Genomic DNA, 19306 nt, shown 5'->3' on the forward strand with positions numbered 1-19306 from the left:
GGGACCTGAGCTTGCTGTAGTTTGATGCCTGGTAACTGAGCAGTTGTCCTCAAGCTTGATCACTGTTTACTACCTGTTGATCATTATTTCTAAGCTTTTGCTGTTCCAAATGGATGGGTGAGGGAGAACCACTTTTCTTGTATAGTCTCTAATTCTGTTCCTGAGGAAGGGGCTGTCTAGTTTCTGGAAATGTTCCTCTGCTCATATTCAGAAATGGGAGTCATATAGTAAGATACACACTTTAATTCTGACTTGCTTTACAGTTTTGGATAACTATGTGAGGTTCTGAGGAATATAGTAAATAGAGCTTCTTTTTTATGGCAGGAACTCCTTTGCATATTAGGCTACACCCCCCTGATGGAGTCAATCCTCCAAGAGCTTACAGGGCTCTTCTTACAGAGTCTACTGTAAGCTCTTGGAGGATTGACTGCTTCAGGGTGTGTGGCCTAATATGCCAAGGAGTTCCTGCCACAAAAAACCCTGAAAGCACAAAAATATGTAGCTGATACTAGTGTATGTTTAGTATCTATTACATGGAAAGGACACCTGATGTAACTACAATTAAGGAACAGATTTATCAAATAAAACTAGTTTGAGAACTCTAAACAGAGCTTGGGAGACTGACTAAAAGAGGGCAAATCAACCAGATCTGAATATCCTCAGAACGCAGCAGTTAAAAGAAATACAGAAGTGTACTGATTGTGTCTTGCTAAGCATTCTCTCTCTCTTTTTGGTATTCTTTGATGAGATCTGTGCTACATTAAAAGAGCAGAAGAGATTCTTTAGTCGAGATTGTCATTAGTATTTTGGCTTTGCTTAAGCCTATTATGCAAGAAACTGACTAAACTGAGGAACACTCAGCTTACTTTTTTACAATTTAAAAAGCATAAGCAGTTACTTGAGATATTTTGAGATAACGAGAAAAAACATTGTAATCTCATTGTACTGTGACTGTTCAAAACTCAATTAACAATGTTTATTCATTAAAGGGAAAGTTATTGGAAAAAATGGTAAAGTCATTCAGGAGATTGTGGACAAGTCTGGAGTCGTTCGAGTGAGAATTGAAGGAGACAACGAGAATAAACTCCCCAGGGAAGATGTAAGAAATTTAAATCCTTATTTTTTAACTGGTTTGTTTCTGAGAATAATTCTACCTCTGTTGATAGAGAAACATTTGAAATGACAGGATGGGGAGGACAGCATTTATTTAATGAACTGAAGGCTGATCATAACCCAGATAATTGGTACCTCCTTGAGGTCTGATCTATTAATGATGCATTTTAATTCATCAATTGATTTGCAAATTGTGTTGCAGGAAACAGTGGGGTTACTGAAGTTAATTAACTAAGAAGAGAGCCAGTTTGGTGTAGTGGTTAAGTGTCCAGACTCTTATCTGGGAGAACCGGGTTTGATTCCCCCACTCCTCCACTTTCACCTGCTGGAATGGCCTTAGGTCAGCCATAGCTCTGGCAGAGGTTGTCCTTGAAAGGGCAGCTGCAGTGAGAGTCCTTTCAGCCCCACTTTCCTCACAGGGTGTCTGTTGTAGGGGAGGGAGATAAAGAAGATTGTGAGCCACTCTGAGTGGAGGGCGGAATATAAATCCAATGTCGTCTTCGTAAAAAAAAAAAGAAAATAAAATAAATGGTGGGCAAGCATCGTTTGAAAACAGCTTACCCACTGATTCACCTTCTGCTACACTGTGTAGCTCAAGAGAGAGCTTTTATGCTCTAGGTTATACTTACGGATTGATGGAGGTTACATGGGCCAGTAGAAAGATCCATGAACTCCAAAGGCATTTAAAGGGCACACGGTCCCTTTAAATGCCTTCTCCAAGCCGTGAATTCATGCTTTAAAAGCCTTGCGGGTGAACTCACCAAGGATTAGTGTGGCTTGGAGATGGCATTTAAAAGGCTCACAATCCCTTTAATGCGCTTTAAATTTGGCTTTCTGGCAGCACCCCAAAACCCCAAATATTTTTAGGACTTGACCATTTTGGATAGCTGAAAGTGAGCCCCATTCCATAACTGGCTTAAATAATCCCAATAAGGTATCTGGGGGGGGGGGGTTCAGCTTGGTTTATGTCAAATTCCCCCCCCCCCCCCCCCAGTGTTCATGCTGAGTGCTTCTACTAGTGTTCTTTAACCCATGGGTCAGAATCCTCTGGTGGATTGCATGTTCCCTAAAAATTTTGTTCTGCTGCTTTTTTTGGGGTGGGGGGGGGAGAAAGGGACCTGCTATTAGTACATATGTTGAAAAAGCCTGTTTCCTGCTTCTCTTTGCACCCACGCTCAGTGGAGCAGTGAGATAGTGAGACAAGATGACCAAGTGATAGAGAGGACTTTTCTCTTTTTTTTGCTCACTCAGGTTCAGACCTCTCCCCCCACTCATGCTAAAACTCTCTTGTCTTGCTGTCTAGTGCAGCCTGGCTGCTCCCTGCCCAATCAGTCCTCCAGTGCTCCCTAATCTTCAGGGCCAAAAGTGGAAGTTGGTTAATTAACTTCTCAATGGAACCTGTAATGGGAGGGGGATACTGGAGAGGTGATGTCATCTTCCAGAGATTTCTCTCTGATGTCATCATTGCCTGACTGGGTGGGCCAAAAAGATATAATTTGAACTGTGGCCGAGGAGAGAAAAGCTAGCTGAGAATTTCATGAACTGTAGGCAGAGGCTGTGATCTGCAATGGCTAGAAACATAGATAATGCTATTTGAAGCCTTCCTATTGAAACTGAAGTTGATGCCACCTAACAGCACTCTGGGCAGTGTTAGCTGAAGCTAGCTTTGTTATTTTCTGGTCTGTATGATTTTTGAGTAGTGCATTGGCAATTTTTTTTCCCATACTGATTTTTCTTGATATCATTTTATAAACAACAGACTGGATCTTGTGTGCACTTGCTCTGGAAACCCACAGAATTTATTGTGTTTCCTTGACAACCCCTCTTCCAGCGTGGATCTTTCATGCTGCAAGAATGGGAGGTATACTGGGTGGAGGTGGCTGGGGTCGGAGGAGAGAGAAGGCACCATTTCTTGTGGGGAGGGAGGTTTCTCAAAACGTCTGTGTGGATTTATTCCTCATTGTGGTACTGGCCCCACTCTTGTGGATAGCGGAACCATGATCCTGGACTCAGTGCTGTTGATGTTGTATCTTTGCCGGCACCCTGTCATGTGACAGATGGCTTGTGACTTCATGGATCTGGAAGGGCTGACCATCACTGTCCTAGATATTGTCCCAGAAGATTTCCCAAGACATTGAAGGTTCTGTAGCAGGTGCGCTTAACAAAAGGGTTGATTTGAGAGAGATTCCTTAGACTCTTAGAGGTTGGTAGTTCAGAAATTTTTTTTAATCTCGTGTCTGGGCACATGAATGCTGCTGCCTGTGTGTTGGCAGTAGGGTAGTACTATTTGAAAGGTCAAAATGTGGGGTTTTTTTTAAAAAAAAGTTTTCTGATTCAGCATTATCTCAGCCTTAAGGTTTAAGTTTTGTTGAAAAGTTAAATTATATGATTCTGACTGCTGTTCAGTTTATTACAACATACAGGTAATATGAGAGGCTATAATGTAAACACTTAAATGCTTTGGCTTCAGTGACACTGGACATTGCACAGGAGGAAGAGTTTGTGGACTTCCAGCTGTTTAGGCATTTTGTTTTTATTTCTGGGTGTGATGCCTGTATCTGGGCATATTGGCTCAGGCTTCCTGACACAACAAACCATAGTTTCTGATCCTGGTTTGCTGGGTGATGGCAAACTGTGGCTTGTCAGTTTGGGTCTTGTGCCACACCATAGTGTTAAACTTCCTTAACTCCCGCTTGCTGGGTTCTCCAGATCGATCCGTTGTTTGCTATGTGGCTTGGATTTTGTATAGGTGTTTATGAAAATAACTGCATGAAGCTTCTCTACACCCAGCCAGGCCATGGGTAGAACAAGATCAGTATTGTTTGTTCTGACTGGCGGTAGGTGTCCAGGATCTTGGCTCGAGTTCTTTTCACATCAGCTGCTTACCTCATCCTTTTAACGGGAGGCGTGAGAGGCTGAATCTCATGTGATACAGGAGTCCTTCCTGTGGACTCCATGGACACTACTAACAATCGCATCCTTATTCTTGTAGGGAATGGTCCCTTTTGTCTTCGTGGGTACTAAAGAAAGCATAGGGAATGTCCAAGTACTTCTTGAATACCATATTGCCTACTTGAAGGTAAGTTTTTCAGCGGGAGGCGATGGCCTTTTGTGGAATAACTATTGCTATCAGAAGTCTTAACGTGCAAATCCGTTAATTGCAGACAAGTTGCCCATTCTGGTTCTAGATTGTGTACATTACATTGATTTTATTATGAGTTGTTTTTTTCTTTCTTACAAAAAACCTGTATTCCATAAAAACAGGGTATGAGGACTTTGTGCTCCACATTTGAAAGGTAATTTGAGATCTCATCTGCTGTGGAGTGCATAGACAGCAAACAGAGTGATTGCACTTAGTTTAAAATTGTCTGACTCTTGAGTTGTGTAGTAGCTGAATGTTACCAGTTCATTGATATTTGAGGCTGCTATCAGATAGGTGATACTGTCAGTGAGGAAATACATGTGTGCTGGCAAAACATGCTCTGCTTGCAAGGCGTGCTTGACTGAATATATTTTCTGCCAGGTTGGGTTACATAGCACTCTTCTTGGTAGCCTACCTGTGTGTTCCACATGCACATGCATACACTCACAGGAAGAGAAGGGTGCTGTGTACCAGAAAACTCCCGAGCTCTCAATTGCAGCTCAGCTTTTGTGAAGGAAGTGCCTCCCATTCCATGCCTCAAAATGTGCTCAGATTTCAGTGTGCAGACAAGTCCAGCAACTTACTTATAATTGCATTTAGTGCATTGAAAAAGTTATTTTACAACCATACCATAAATATAGTACTGTCATTGCTTTGAAATTGAATAATTATGTAATGAGGGGGGCGCTTTTGCCTTGAACTTTTTAACCTGCATCCTTTGGTGCCCTCCGGGTTTGAGGTTTTTGTATTGGAATAATCTTGCCCTACTTTTTGTAAAGAAAATGTTACTCAAAGACAAAATCAATCAGTAACATTGTCCTGCTTGTTGAATGGCCCAGGCTAGTCCAATCTTGTCCGATTTTGGAAGCTAAGCAGGATTGGCTCTGGTTAATACCTAGCTGGGCAATCACCAAGGAAGTCCAGGGTTGCTATGCAGAGGCAGGCAATAGCCAACCCACTTCTGAATGTCTCTTGCCTGGAAAACCTCATAAGGGGTCACCGTAAGTCATCTGCGATTTGACAGCACACTTCACTACCATGCTTCACTAAAGAATGTAGATATAATGTAGGGGGATCATTTGAATACTCACAAACAGCTGTGTAAGTTCTGGATGTTGAGAGGTGTGTACCTGCTGCATTCACATATCTGTAGATTCAGAAGTTAGGTCTAGGTATTCTACAAAGCACCAGAGTGTTCCTCCTTGGAGTGACTGCTGAACGCATTCTGGAATTGCCTCTCACTTTGTCATGGCAGTTGGTGTTAGAGTTGCCAGCCTCCAAGTGTGGCCTGGAGATCTCCTGCTTTTACAACTGATCTCCTGCTGGCAGAGATCAGCTCCCCTGGAGAAAATGGCTGCTTGGAAGGATGGACTCTATGGCATTGTACCATGCTGGGGCCCCTCCCCAAACCATGTCCTCTCCTTGCTCCACCGTCACAGTCTCCAGGCATTTTCCAATGCAGACCTGGCAACCCTACTTTCTGTATTTGCAGTGCTGGAGTTATTGCAGTAAATGAATGTTAACTTAATGGGCGCTTTATCTACAGCTTTGGACTTTGGATTACTTGTGATGAAAACCATCCCAGGTTCAGTGAGGGGAGGGGGGGGGTCAGGCTATATTGCTTTGATTTATATGGGTGCCAAACGCACATTGGGCTGAAACCTCAGGTTCCCTGGTTGTCACAGCTGACTGTGCCTTTAAATCACTGATCTGCCCTCTTATCCTCTCGGTATAAAAACATCCATCTGTTTTGAAGTTCTTCCTTCCTGATCCATTGCTGCTTTTTTCTTTCGTTTTGTGATTACAAAAGGTATGTTAATATCAGGGGAATGCACTACAGTACAACTCCTGAGAGAGATTGCTTTTAAAAAGGTTAAGGTGAATTCAACCTGATGCATCCTGAATAAGCATTGTATAGAAGGTTCTTTAATTGTGTTCTTTGTCAGTGAAGCTGCAGTCCATTCTGCCAAGCTCTGGTTGTAATGCTAATGTAGTGCTTGGAGTTTTGTAGCTCAGCATGTCAGCAACCAGTTTCAATTTGAGTCAGTGTAGTGGCTAGCATGTCAGACTATGAGATACATGTTCAAATCCACACAAGACTTCACAGCTCACAGGGTGACTTTGGCCAGTCACTTTCAGGCTAATCTACCTCATAGGATTGTTGTGTGGATAAGATGGGGAAGGGAGAACTGTGTATGCGGCTCTGAGCTCCTTGTAGGACTGGTGCGATAAAAATATAGCTTTTGAGAGTGGGATTTAGAGCCTTGAGTTGTCCAGGTGCTACTGAAATGTGATTTTTGGCACCAGTAGCAATGCAGTGGATTTGCTAACATTTGGTTGGTTTAACTGTTGATGCAGGAAGTGGAACAGCTGCGGCTGGAGAGGCTCCAGATCGATGAGCAGCTGCGGCAAATTGGCATGGGTTTTCGGCCATCGTCCACCAGAGGTCCTGAAAAGGAGAAAGGTTACACCACTGATGAGAGCACTCCTTCCTCCGTTCAAGGCTCCAGGTCCTATAGTGGAAGAGGCAGAGGACGGAGAGGCCCCAATTATACCTCTGGCTATGGTGAGTGTGTGTTCAACAATGAGAGCCAGTTTGGTGATACAGGGGTGGCCAAACTTGCTCAGGAACCACATGTGGCTCTTTCACATATATTGTGTGGCTCTGAAAGCCCCCACTGTCCCATCAGCTGGCTTGGAGAAGACATTTGCCTCTCAGTCACCGGTGGCTTGGAGAAGGCATTTAAAGTTAAAGTTGCTTTCTTTCCACCTCTCTCTTCCTCCTCCCTTCCCCACCTATTTTCCTCCCTCCCTCCCTCATTTGATGTTCACATCTTGCAGCTCTAAAATGTCTGACGTTTATTCTATGTGACTGTTACATTAAGCAGGTTTGGCCACCCTTGTATGATATGCTGGTTTGGCTCCTCTCATTCTTGTTTGTGTATCACTGATAAGAACATGGCAAAGGCCAAAGTGCAGATGGTGGGTGTGCAGCATGCTTGGATATCATTGTGAACTTTTAAAACCAGCTCTTGAAATACGACATATGAGCTTAGAAATCCAGAGCATCCAAAAGGAATTCGCTGAAAGCGTAATCAGCTTCCTTGTTTCTAGTCATTCAGCACTTGGCAGTGCATTTTCCAACCTTGCTTTGCAATCCATTAACAAAGACCACTTATCATATCATGAAGTTAAATAGAACCCCCTGAGTTCATAATCCTTTCTTGTCCACCATGGTTTCGAGAGATGGACTGTTTTTCAAACATGCACTTTGTTATGTTAGACCTAGCACACCGATGATCTGAGAAAGAAGTCCGTTATCCCTCATGGGAGGCTTCAGGAAGTGAGGCGCCTTGTAAGTTGTGTTACCTGCAGTAATGTGATAATATTCATTCCCTCTTGTAAGGTGGATTCTTCCATGTGCAGTTCTTTATACCCCTCATGAAAATGACTGGCTGCATGCTAGGAATCTTCAGGCTCTGCCTGCACAGTAGGCAAGGTTTACAGCTGCCAGCCCCCATCTTTTCACTAGTGGGAAGTTTCTAGCCGTCAGAAGCCTGGAAGTTACTGTCTCCTTTCTTTTTTCCTTGCTATGAAAGTGGTAAGACTCCGGCTTGTGAGGATCTCCCCCCCCGCCAATTGCTTATTTAAACTGCACAATTGTTCAGTTGCAAAACAGTGCTGATTGTTTTGCCACTATGGTAGGATGCAAGAAAGGAAGTTAGCATGAAGAGGCAACACATGTGCATCACTCCTGAAACTAACTTGTTGGTACTGTCATACTGCTTGAGTTGCTGTGCCAAGAAACAGTGATGCTTTTCAGCCATCATCTGTATATCTGTTTCTAAAGTGTGGGCTTTACCTCTGTAGATCAGGTCCACAGTGAGAGAAAGGAGCTGCAGTGGGCCTGGTGCTGGAGGCCTGGCCTCACTGAGCTTGCTGGCCTCAATATTGATGGGTGGGCAGAAGCTGTGCCAGGCTTGCCAGCAGAAGTTGTAAGTGTGAAGGGACTTTGGTAGCCACAGTGGGCCTGGCGGCAAAGGCCTGCAAACACAGTAGACTCACTGGCATTGATGCCTTGTGGGACTGGGAGCATAGTGGACTGGCAGTGAAGCTGCAGATAAGGAGAAAAGTAACTCCCTTTTGCATTGCAGGGATTGAAAGCATTGAATTTGTCCCCACCCAGCTTGGAGGTGTGTGTGCATTCTCTTTACCCTCACTTTTGCAATGCAGAGATCAAAAACATTGCTTCTGCCACTGCCCAGCTTGGAGGGGAGGGTAGGCTTCTTTTGCAGCTTTGTTGTGTAGCAGTTTTGCTGAAGGGGCGTGGATAAAAACCCAGCTCCCTGTTCAGCTGTCAGTTGGCCTCTGGCCCAGAGGCAGCTGCAGATTTGTCAAGCAGTTGTTCAGGTTGCTCAGTGCCATCTGAATGTATCTGATTGGCTCACAGTCTTTTGAGTGTCAAACAAGGTAAGTTCATGGGTTCGGTGCAGAATTTGCAGCATCTTTAATTTACAGATGGCTGTGAACTACCCAAGCTAGTGTGAAGCTGAGCTACCTGCAGTTGCATTGCATAAAAGCCAAAACTAATTTCTCAAATTTCACTCCCGTGTGGTTCTCATTAGTGAGAATTCATGCCTTTTGTGGGTATGAGTGAAGATTCCTCCACCCCAGTGACACTTGGCATAGCTAGGCCACATAAAGCATGAATAGAATAAGTAGCTAAAGTGGAATGTCTTTTGGTCATTTTCAGATCATGTTCCTTTGCACTGCTATTTATTTGGAGCTGAAAAGTTCTCTCCTGCGTTCCCTGTCCCAACCCATTGCTTGTTTCAGATCCTGGTGAAACTGTGACCTGATCCTGGGTGCGTGTTGCGAACTGTTGTGACCATTTTAATTCTCTGAAAACCAATTTATTTTTTGAAACTAACCTTTCACCTCTGTGTCTGGGAGAACTGCACATATCTCAGCTCTTTTGTGACTTGAGTGCTTCTGACCTTATACGAGAACCTCTGGATTGTCGTCTCTTTAAACAGGATTTTATCACCATGTTTTCCCTCTCCTTGCAATCTTTCAAAAGGGACAAACTCCGAGCTGTCCAATCCCTCCGAAACAGAGTCTGAAAGGAAAGACGAACTGAGTGACTGGTCGTTAGCAGGAGATGATGACAGGGAGAGTCGGCACCAGCGTGACAGCAGGAGACGTCCACCAGGGGGAAGAGGGCGCAGCGTTTCTGGGGGTCGTGGACGTGGTGGCCCCCGTGGTGGGAAGTCGTCCATCAGCTCTGGTATGCAATTGAGACATTTTTCAGTTGCAAGAAGCAGCGAGTGATGTTGTGAAAAATTGCAGTGTAGTTCAGTGAGCTTCTCTTTCCTGCACCGTTCTTCTAAGGATCTTGGGCTGGTGTACATTTTATTGTGTAGCTCCTTCCATTTTATCCTCCCCATCAGCCCTCTGAGGTAGGTTAGGCTGATGAGGGAAGGTGATTTGCAAAAGGTTACCCAGTGAGCTTTATGACAGAGTTAGGATTTGAGCTTGGGTCTCCTTAGTTGCTTCAAGTGCAGCAGAACTGTAGCAAACAATTCACCTTCTATTTATTTTATAGATTAATTTGGAGGGTACTAAGGCAATCACTTAGATAATTTCAGGTTTAGGTCTCAGATATGTAGGCAGTTTTTGCTAAGTCCCACCATTGGGTTTTCTGGAGGATAGGGAATGCATGGCATCTGTGGGCATTTGAGTACTCTGGGCAATGATTCAGGCGTGTCTGTCCTGCACTTTCCATCTTTATTAGTGTGGCACCATATGCAGACAGAGGACCTGGGACAGTTGTCTCTAATGAAAAATCCTAGTGATGGCAGAGGCCCCAAAGGGCCTCCATATGATGTGTGTTCTGGCTTAGACGGCTTCTTTCTGTTCTTGAAGATTGTTTGCCTGATATTGGCTTAAAAGTCCAGAAACTGCAGATAGTGCACAATGCAGCAGCCAGGTTGTTATTGGAGCTGCCTGTACAGGTGCACATTCAACCTGCACTGGAAATACTACATTAGCTGCCTGAGGCATTCTGGATTTATTTCAAGGTGCTGTTCTTAAATTCCTATATGGCCTGGGACCAGCTTACCTTCAAGACCAACTTTCCCCATATGTGCCCCAGAGAGCACTGCACTCAGGATCTCAATCTGTTAATGATCCCCAGACCAAAGGAAGCCCGGCTAACTTATCACCAGGACCAGGGCTTTCTCTGTAGCAGCTCCCACATGGTGGAACGCGCTAGTCTGGTGTAGTGGTGAAGTGTGCGGACTCTTATCTGGGAGAACCGGGTTTGATTCCCCACTCCTCCACTTGCACCTGTTAACATGGCCTTGGGTCAGCCATAGCTCTGGCAGAGGTTGTCCTTGAAAGGGAAGCTGCTGTGAGAGTCCTCTCAGCCCCACCCACCTTACAGGGTTCTGTTGTGGGGGAGGAAGGTAAAGGAGATTGTGAGCCACTCTGAGATTCGGAGTGGAGGATGGGATATAAATCCAATATCTTCATCTTCTTCCTCGAGAATATCAGAGCCCTGCGGGACCTACCACAGTTCCGCAGGACTTGCAAGACTGAACTTTCTCGTATGGCATTTAACAACTAGGGGAGATAACTGTGACGCCTAAGGACTGTAATATTGCCTGGCCCACTGCGCCAGCATCATAAGTGCTGTCACCACCAAAGATACTTAAGTTTGTAATTTATTAATTTTATTGTATATTATTGTTTTAATGTTTTACATCTTGTTCTTCTATTGGTTGTTAGCCGCCCTGAGCCCGGGAGGGCAGGATATAAATCAAATCAATAAAATAAAAATGTGCCACAGCTGATTCTTATGCAGTGCTCTTTTCCCCCCGTTGACATACTCTAGTGCTGAAAGATCCAGACAGCAACCCTTACAGTTTACTTGATAACACAGAGTCTGATCAGACTGTGGACACAGATGCCAGTGAATCGCACCACAGCACTAACCGGCGTAGGCGATCCCGCCGGCGAAGGACTGATGAAGATGCTGTTTTGATGGACGGGATGACAGAATCTGATACCGCATCAGTTAATGAGAATGGCTTAGGTATGTGAACCGCTTGTGAACAGAACTTGAATATACATTGCTTTTTGCAGAATAGTCCCAAGCTGGTGTAATTATATTGAGACGACAGCAGAAATGATTCGTTTTGTTGACCTGCGTTTCATTCGGTTTGCTTCCGTGCACTTCAAGACAATGTTGGCCTCTAGCCACCTTAAACTGGAACCAGAATGCCACAGTTTAATGGAATCTAGAAGGGCTACGTAAGGTTGACTTCATGGGATTCGGTTGTCATGGAGAAGTGTTGCCACTGTTGCTATAGGGAGCTCCATGACTGTGACACTTTGTACTTTATGCATCAAGTTGCTGCCCAGTATGGTGGTGTAGCATGCATGGTGTGTATTTTGAATTTATTGACAAGTGGATATCTTGACTCAGCTTGAGTCAGAAAGTCCCGTTAACAAGTCCATAACCTTGGGGAGCTTTGGCTCCTTCTCACAAAAGTGGGCAAATGTGAAATTACTGGCCTTGATGCCTTGGCCAGGACTTGACGTGGATATGTTTTGTGAAGCTTGCCTAATTAAGCTTTGGGAGTAAAGAACTTACAGCCAGAGAGCCAAGATTTCTGGCGTCCCTGAAATTAATATCCTAAACACAGTAAAACAAACATATCAATGGGGCTTCTGCGTATATGGCTTTAAGGCTGAGGTTTGTGGTGGCGTATAATTTTTGTAGATCATACAAAGAAAAAAGCTTACTTAGTTCAGTGGAGACTTTTAATTCCTGAAGCCCATGCAAATGCCTGTCTTTATACCAAGTGTCAAGCATCATGCTGTGGTGGTGTTCTTTTCAGTACCAAAATGCATAAAATTGTCAGAGATGCTTCACTATTCAGAAAAGTTCTCCTTTGAATGTGCGTTAAAGTGTTAGCAGAACAGTTTATCTCTGAGATGGTTCACGGTACGCTTTGCAATTGCAGATGATAGAGACAAAAAACCCCAGCGACGCAATCGTAGTCGCAGGCGTCGTTTCAGGGGTCAGGCAGAAGATAGACAGCCAGGTAACTTGAGTGGAGAAGCGGGCTGCCTCGGGTCACAAGCATGAGGGGAATGTCCGCTGTTACGTGTACCTCTTTAAGCACGTGTGAAGCTGCCTTGTGTAAAATAATGATTGCTTAATAACTAATCAGAATTGCAGGATGAAAAACTTTGTCAGCAGACCTTTGTTCACTTTTATAATGTCTAATGGAACTAATGTTGATACCTTTTAGCTGGTATCTCTCCAGTGTGTAAAGCATCTGTACTTGAGCTCTTTTTTCTTTTGAGTTCAGCCAAACATCCAAAGATGTTGGCATCTGAGGGTTATGCCCGGTTCAGAGAGACATTGCTGGATGATTAGGTATCTCTTCCATGGGCCTTCTGAGTAATATGGATGCTATTCAGATTCTCAGTGCTCTAACAAAACTGGTACGCGGATGGGGGCTTGCATGATTTCTGCCTGTCCCATAATTAATTGACTTGATCTAATAATGACTCTCTGTCCCTTTTAAGGACACAAAGAAATGCAGTGGGCGGGGTTGTTGTTTTTTTTTTGCCCAGTACTTGCATGTTCTCATTTGGTATTGCAGCTTGATGCATTTTTAATGTGTACTAACCTCTTATATCCCCTAAAGATATACAAGTGTTTTATGTAGCTGTTCTAAATGTGTTGTACCTGTAATTCCCTGTAATGTGGTACTAAGTAGCTTTGGGATGATTTCTTTTAAAATGTTCCCGTATCTTCCTGAAATGATAATCTGCGATAGTGTCACCTCCGCCACCTCCCCTGCCAGGATGATGAAGGCAGACAAGTTTCTAAACACATGAAATTATTTGAGAAGATGGGTTTTTGTGTCAGCAGATGTGATGTTGGATTAGTTCAGTGCTACGGAAACCTTCCACTGAAGACAGTTGGAGGGGTTTTTTTTGGACACCTTGAAAACACCAATCAAAATATCTGCCGAATTTTGCTTTTTTATTATTTCTTCATCTGCACGTGTTATAAAATTGCAGCGATTTTGTTCTTGCTGCAGGATTTATAAAGCAGAGGAAAGTACCTGAAGGTCACACAGAATTGTAGCGTTCTGTCACAAAAGGATCTTCTAGAAGCTTAACTATTGTGAGAATGCTGGTTTAATCTTAAAGTTAGAATGAGACCTAATGCTTGTTCAGTCTCTCAGTATGTACAGTTCACGAACTGGCAGGTTTTTCCTGCTTCACAGCAGCTGTCAGAACTACTTTTATTACCATTCACTGCTCTCTTCTCTCCCCCCCCCCCCTTTTGCTGACAGTTCTCGTGTATGTGTAGGCAGCCAAAGAGAACGAGTGACAGTACTCCTCTCCTGTGGAGGAGTTAAGGGAGTCCAGAATTGCTTGTTTCCTGCTACAAAGTATGAATTCGTGAAGCTAAAAAGTCAAACCATTGATTTACCAAGCTCATTGTTCTGGCAGTCGCTCTCCAGGGTCACTGGCAGACAAGTGATGTTTCTCAACACCTGTCTGAGATCCATTTTTTAAATAGGAAATACCCAGCATTGACCCTAGGTGCTCTGCCACAAAGCTGTGGCTCCTCCCTGCCAGAAGAATCCCTAACTAAAGTTTGACACTCAGAACTGGGCCCCCAGCTGAAATCACTTGCGGTGACCTGCCAAGTACCCTCTCTCTCCCTAGTGCGAGACATGTTTATTATTCTCCAAGCTTCTTTTCAAAATCCTTACTAGTGTTAAGCTGTCTTCGTTCTCTTTGAAGAATATCATTGACTTAAAGTTGTAAGCATTTTAATAGCCATCTGTAGTCCCTTTTTGGGGGGGGGGGGTAACAGTGTAAGCCACAAGTTCCTAGCAGAGACAGAAATAAAGGAACTGGGAAACTCCTTTGAAATTTGCAGACACTGTCTGCTCTGGGTGAATTCTGAGTTTAAGGGGGTTTAAAGTTTTCTGTTTATATTGCCTGTAGATAAGAGGATGCAATGTGACTTACTTCTGATTCTTCTAATAGTTGTTTTGGATCCTTCAGATTTCAAAAAAGCCTTAAGACTAGAAGTCTGTATGTTGACCTTTCTGTGCACAACCGGGTTTGAAAATCTAATGCTGGTAACATGTACCATCCAGTAACTCTTCTTAAAACCAGGGAGTTTGAAAAGCATCTTTTGAGGCAGCACCAAGATCTATTTGACTAGTGTGTGGGGGGGGGGGAAGCGAATGGGAAATGTTACAGTGTGTGCACCTGAAAACACAAGATTTTATTCATGATTTTAATTTTGAAAATACTGTTTGTTTTCCCCTCACAGTCACAGTTGCTGATTATATATCAAGAGCAGAATCTCAGAGCAGACAAAGAAATCTCCCAAGGGAAACACTGGCCAAAAACAAGAAAGAAATGGTAAGAAAAATGAGAGGCAACCTGAAATACCTTGTAAAAATGCTTGACCATGTCCAGTTGCTTTAAGTTAAGGCACAAGGAAACTCTAACCACAGACAGCCTAATCAGCTCAGTGCTCAGAGGACAAGGATGAATGTATTTGTATCTGGCAGTACTAGCAGAGAGCCCGGTGAGGTATTGTAGTTCTAGAACTTCCAGAAGCCTATGTAGTTCTGCGGGAGGGGAAGGTACTGGCTCGTACTTGTTCCCAAATGGTCTCATTGCTCACCACAGAACCTGTGTTTCCTTTAAAAGGCAAAAGATGTGATAGAAGAAGTTGGCCCTTCAGAAAAGGCTGTGAACGGCCCTGCAGCTGTTTCTGGGACTGAGCCTTCAAAGCTGCAGAAGAGTCCTGAAGAAAGGCCTAGTACTATACCAGAAGATGGGAATAAACAGGAAGAAGCTGTGTTGAATGGGGTTTCATAAACAAGAGTTCCTAGTTTACAGTTCTTTTACATTACATTTTACAATAGTGCTTGTATAAGCTTGCCAAAGATAGAATACGGATCGCGAGTCTTGACACCGCACTTTCAGTTCCTCTGTTTTGGAAAACAGAAATGGGAGGGATCCTGAAGAAATCCAACGTTGAAACATACCTTTTGACACCTACTGTGTTATAAATATCATCAGATGTGCCTTGAGAATAGTATATGTAACATTTAAATAAAACAAATTGCTGGCTATAGGAAATGTTATTTTGTTTTCAAAATACGGCAGAGATTCGGGGGGGGATCCCTAATGTAACCTTCTTTATGAAAGCATTAGCTGCTTTTGTTACATTTTTAATAATATGCAACCACTTCTTCACCTGAGGAAAACTAGAAAAATGCAGTCTAAAATATTTTGCACTGAATTGTAATTTCTCCATTAGTTTAGTCTGGAAACTGGTCTGTTTTAATACATGTTTTTTAAAATGCTGTATGTAGTGGGGGGGGGGGGAAACTGCAGGCCACTGGAATACATTTATTAAATTCTCAATCTGCAGGGATATTGGGTGACATTGGCAGTGACTGTTCTACATTGAGGCTTTGTTTGATTTATTTATTAAACTGTACAGTATTTAAAATCAAACATAGCTTTAGTTAAAACACTTAAGCTGAATTAGTCATGTCCATTAAGACATAACCAGAACTACTGAAAAAGATCAATTTCCAGAAAGTTTATTCTGTATAAACTACATATGTTAGTCCTTAGAGTATTTTTATTTTTGTTTTGGTTGTTTGATGTGCAATATGTTTTTGTATGCTGGTAGAAAAAAATAAATAAACTTTGATCTTCCACTGGTTGATCCTTAACTGCATTCCATGCTCATGAAATATGGATTATAGTAACCTGTCAGTTGTGGAGTCCTAGCATGTCCAAGCAGCAGTTTTCATTGAGAGAGCTGTTATTTTTACAAGGGTCAAGGTACAGCACATCTGCCTGTCTGTCTTCCCATGAAGCGCCCAGAATCTTCAGAGGGACTGCTTAAATTTTGGAAGAGGCACAGGAGACTGATTTGTCCCCTGACCTTCAAGGCAACGTTTAAAACTGCAGGTTTCTAATCACGCATCACAAGTCTGGCACTGTTGTGTATGTATGCGTCTACTTCTATTTAAGTGCTAGGGGTCTGCCCTCCACTAGCCAACTTACTGCTTATTGCTGTAGCTTGCTGTTCTTGCAATATCCTAGAGGCATTTGGCCCTGTTTTGCTGGTAAGTATTTTCAATAGTTTGACAACAAATAACTATTCTTTAAAAGAAATCAAAACACATGACCGTAACAACATATAGCATCTGGATTTTGATTAATTTTAGTAAGAGATCAAGTTTTACCTGCATAGTTCCCCTCAAATATGTCTGATATCTGCCTGCAACTCATCAGCTTTAGTTCCTCATGCAATAATAGGAAGTATTTGTCAAAGGTCCCCAGCTAATATAACAGTGACTCCACCGATAATTAAGTCTTGCAGTGCGCAGTCTAAAGCTTCTTCTGCAGCCTTTTGAGACATGGTACTCTCACCCCATTCTGTGAGTTCACGTTCTTACTAAATTGTAATTTTTGCTATTCCTCCAAACAATATTGCGTGTTGGCTGGGTCAGCAGTTGACATATTTAAGGGTAGCTGCAGCTTTTTGTTTACAACCAACGTAACTGTTCTTTCTCCATGTAGTTATAGCTGAGGCTTCACTTCAGCCTGCATGAAGACTTCAATTTAAGCTGAAGTTTGAAAGCGCTTCATTGGTTCCCAGGACAACCATGGATTAAGGAAGTGCAGTCACAGAGAAAACGAGTGCTTTTGGGGCATCAACCTTCCCTATGAAGAAAGGTTGAAACGCTTGGGACTCTTTAGCTTGGAGAAACGTCGACTGCGGGGTGACATGATAGAGGTTTACAAGATAATGCATGGGATGGAGAAAGTAGAGAAAGAAGTACTTTTCTCCCTTTCTCACAATACAAGAACTTGTGGGCATTCGATGAAATTGCTGAGCAGACAGGTTAAAACGGATAAAAGGAAGTACTTCTTCACTCAAAGGGTGATTAACATGTGGAATTCACTGCCACAGGAGGTGGTGGCGGCCACAAGTATAGCCACCTTCAAGAGGGGTTTAGATAAAAATATGGAGCACAGGTCCATCAGTGGCTATTAGCCACAGTGTATGTGTGTATATAAAATTTTTTGCCACTGTGTCACACAGAGTGTTGGACTTGATGGGCCGTTGGCCTGATCCAACATGGCTTCTCTTATGTTCTTATGTTCATAACTCAGAGAAGTTAAGTAAACTGGCTTTGTTGTCTGCCATCCTCATCTTCCTTCCTTCTAGTGAGTAAATTGACACTTCCATTGCAAACAGCAGAGGGATGTTCTGAAGATAATCTTCGCAAGGATGTTATGATCCCCTTTATTTGTAACACTTAAATTCCCAACATAATCCTGAAGTTGGCCAATTTTGGGACTCCTAGATGGGTGGACACATACATACAATTAACTTGTTTTGTTCCCCTTATACAAGCTGTTCCAGAGCTGCTACAATTGCAGGCCAATCCAGTGACTTTCTTTGTTCATAGTATGTACATTTTAATGTTCCTAGTATATGCAACAACTACAGTTTTAAGATTAGCTTCTTTAGTCAAAATTTCATGCAAGTCCTTTACATTAAGCATGAATTAGGAGCATTATCTAGTATATGAAAACAAGGTGCTGAGCCATTAAAAGTGATTTCTTGTAAACCATATTAGGACAATTGCGAAGGAATGTAACTTATTCTAGAAATGGTGGACAAACATAGGACCTGATAGACTGCAGAATTTGAAAGTGAATGTTACTAAGTCTTCAAGCTGTACAGGCAAATTGCAGTGCTTACGGGGTAAGATCTTAATGTCTATGCCCTTTTGCTGTATAGATCAGACGCCTGTACCTTATTTCCTTTTATTCATCAATGTTTGGTTGAAAAATTGTCCAGGAAAGCAAAAGTATCCAGCTTGTATAACATGATATTACTAAGTGGTTTTCTTTGGTGAAGAAAACAGAAAGTAACATTGCATCATTCAAGCTGAACATTCCTTAAGTCTATGGGCAAATGTTAAATTACTCTTATTAGTAGGTCGGGGAATGGGTGAGATGTGGGAAAACAAATTATAAGCACATGATATAATGTAGAGGTCTGAACCACAATGCCATACAGGCAAGACTCTCGTTTTGCTGCCCTCTTAAATTGTTTAGAAACTGTGACAAAAAGACGGAAAATGTTGTGATTAGGAATATGCTGCAAATCCCCTCATTTTATCAGTATAAGAATATAAAGATTTAATACACTTTATTCCTGAAGAACCAGGACATGATAGGTCTCGGGTTATTTCAACCCAGATTCACAGATCACTATTATCTTATATGACATCTCAAACCATAGCAGCATGAGCTTCAGATATCAGCATCTGTTTAACCTTCAGTAGGTCCAAAACTTCAGAAAGCTTCTTTGGGGGGGACTGCATGGGCGTATGTCTGGATATATCAAATTCCAGAGGTCCCCCCCCCTCCGAATCTCTTGAGCAAAAGTGGTTTTAGATCCAGTTCTGAGAAGATAAGAAATTAAGTAGTTCCTCATGGCAGATTTCATACCATCGTTTGTCAAGCTGATCAGTTCTATAGATAAGGTGTTCATTTCTTAGCTTGACCTTCCAGCAAGTCTTTAGCTTCGTTGATTTTGGCTGCAATATATGGAGATCCACCTGGCCAAAAATAAAACATGAAATAATTTAGCAAAAGAATTGTTCCATGCTATGATGCCTCCATCCACTTCCCTCCCTCAGAGGCAAGGTTTTCCCTCCATTTTTCTTTCCCTTTCTGACTGAGCTGCTGCAGATATCAGTTTTCTTTCCTGAAGAACTCTGGCTGTCATGGTATGATATTTTGGCTTCTGGCTCAGCCCAGGAACCTGAGGGAAAGATTGAGGGCCCCTTTTAACTTCAATGGCACTTGAGCTGTTTTGAAATTCCAAAATAATGAAATAAAGGGAAGAGATCAGTACAACTCAAGTCTAATCAGAAAATGGTCCTTACAAAA

General features: G+C 42.7%; 2 protein-coding genes across 6 annotated transcripts in view; one reads left to right on the forward strand and one right to left on the reverse strand.

Moving 5' to 3' along the window:
• FXR1 (FMR1 autosomal homolog 1) overlaps positions 1 to 16044 on the forward strand; it is a 64063-nt gene extending 48019 nt beyond the window's left edge. The window contains exons 10-17 of one of the 4 annotated variants that reach the window (XM_060242572.1): positions 990 to 1099; positions 4106 to 4192; positions 6614 to 6821; positions 9336 to 9542; positions 11151 to 11351; positions 12286 to 12366; positions 14634 to 14725; positions 15020 to 16044. In XM_060242572.1, the coding sequence (XP_060098555.1) occupies positions 990 to 1099; positions 4106 to 4192; positions 6614 to 6821; positions 9336 to 9542; positions 11151 to 11351; positions 12286 to 12366; positions 14634 to 14725; positions 15020 to 15190 (1157 nt within the window). In that variant the 3' untranslated portion in view covers positions 15191 to 16044. The remainder of the gene's footprint in view (positions 1 to 989; positions 1100 to 4105; positions 4193 to 6613; positions 6822 to 9335; positions 9543 to 11150; positions 11352 to 12285; positions 12367 to 14633; positions 14726 to 15019) is intronic. The other 3 variants (XM_060242573.1, XM_060242574.1, XM_060242575.1) reach the window with 3 other exon arrangements.
• Positions 16045 to 18524: 2480 nt separating this feature from the next.
• The window catches only part of DNAJC19 (DnaJ heat shock protein family (Hsp40) member C19), a 28363-nt gene continuing 27581 nt past the window's right edge, over positions 18525 to 19306 (reverse strand). For both annotated transcript variants that reach the window (XM_060242577.1, XM_060242576.1), the window contains exon 6: positions 18525 to 18972. In XM_060242577.1, the coding sequence (XP_060098560.1) occupies positions 18902 to 18972 (71 nt within the window). In that variant the 3' untranslated portion in view covers positions 18525 to 18901. The remainder of the gene's footprint in view (positions 18973 to 19306) is intronic.

The sequence above is a fragment of the Heteronotia binoei genome, chromosome 6, assembly GCF_032191835.1.
Source record: "Heteronotia binoei isolate CCM8104 ecotype False Entrance Well chromosome 6, APGP_CSIRO_Hbin_v1, whole genome shotgun sequence".
NCBI classification, from domain to species: domain Eukaryota; kingdom Metazoa; phylum Chordata; class Lepidosauria; order Squamata; family Gekkonidae; genus Heteronotia; species Heteronotia binoei.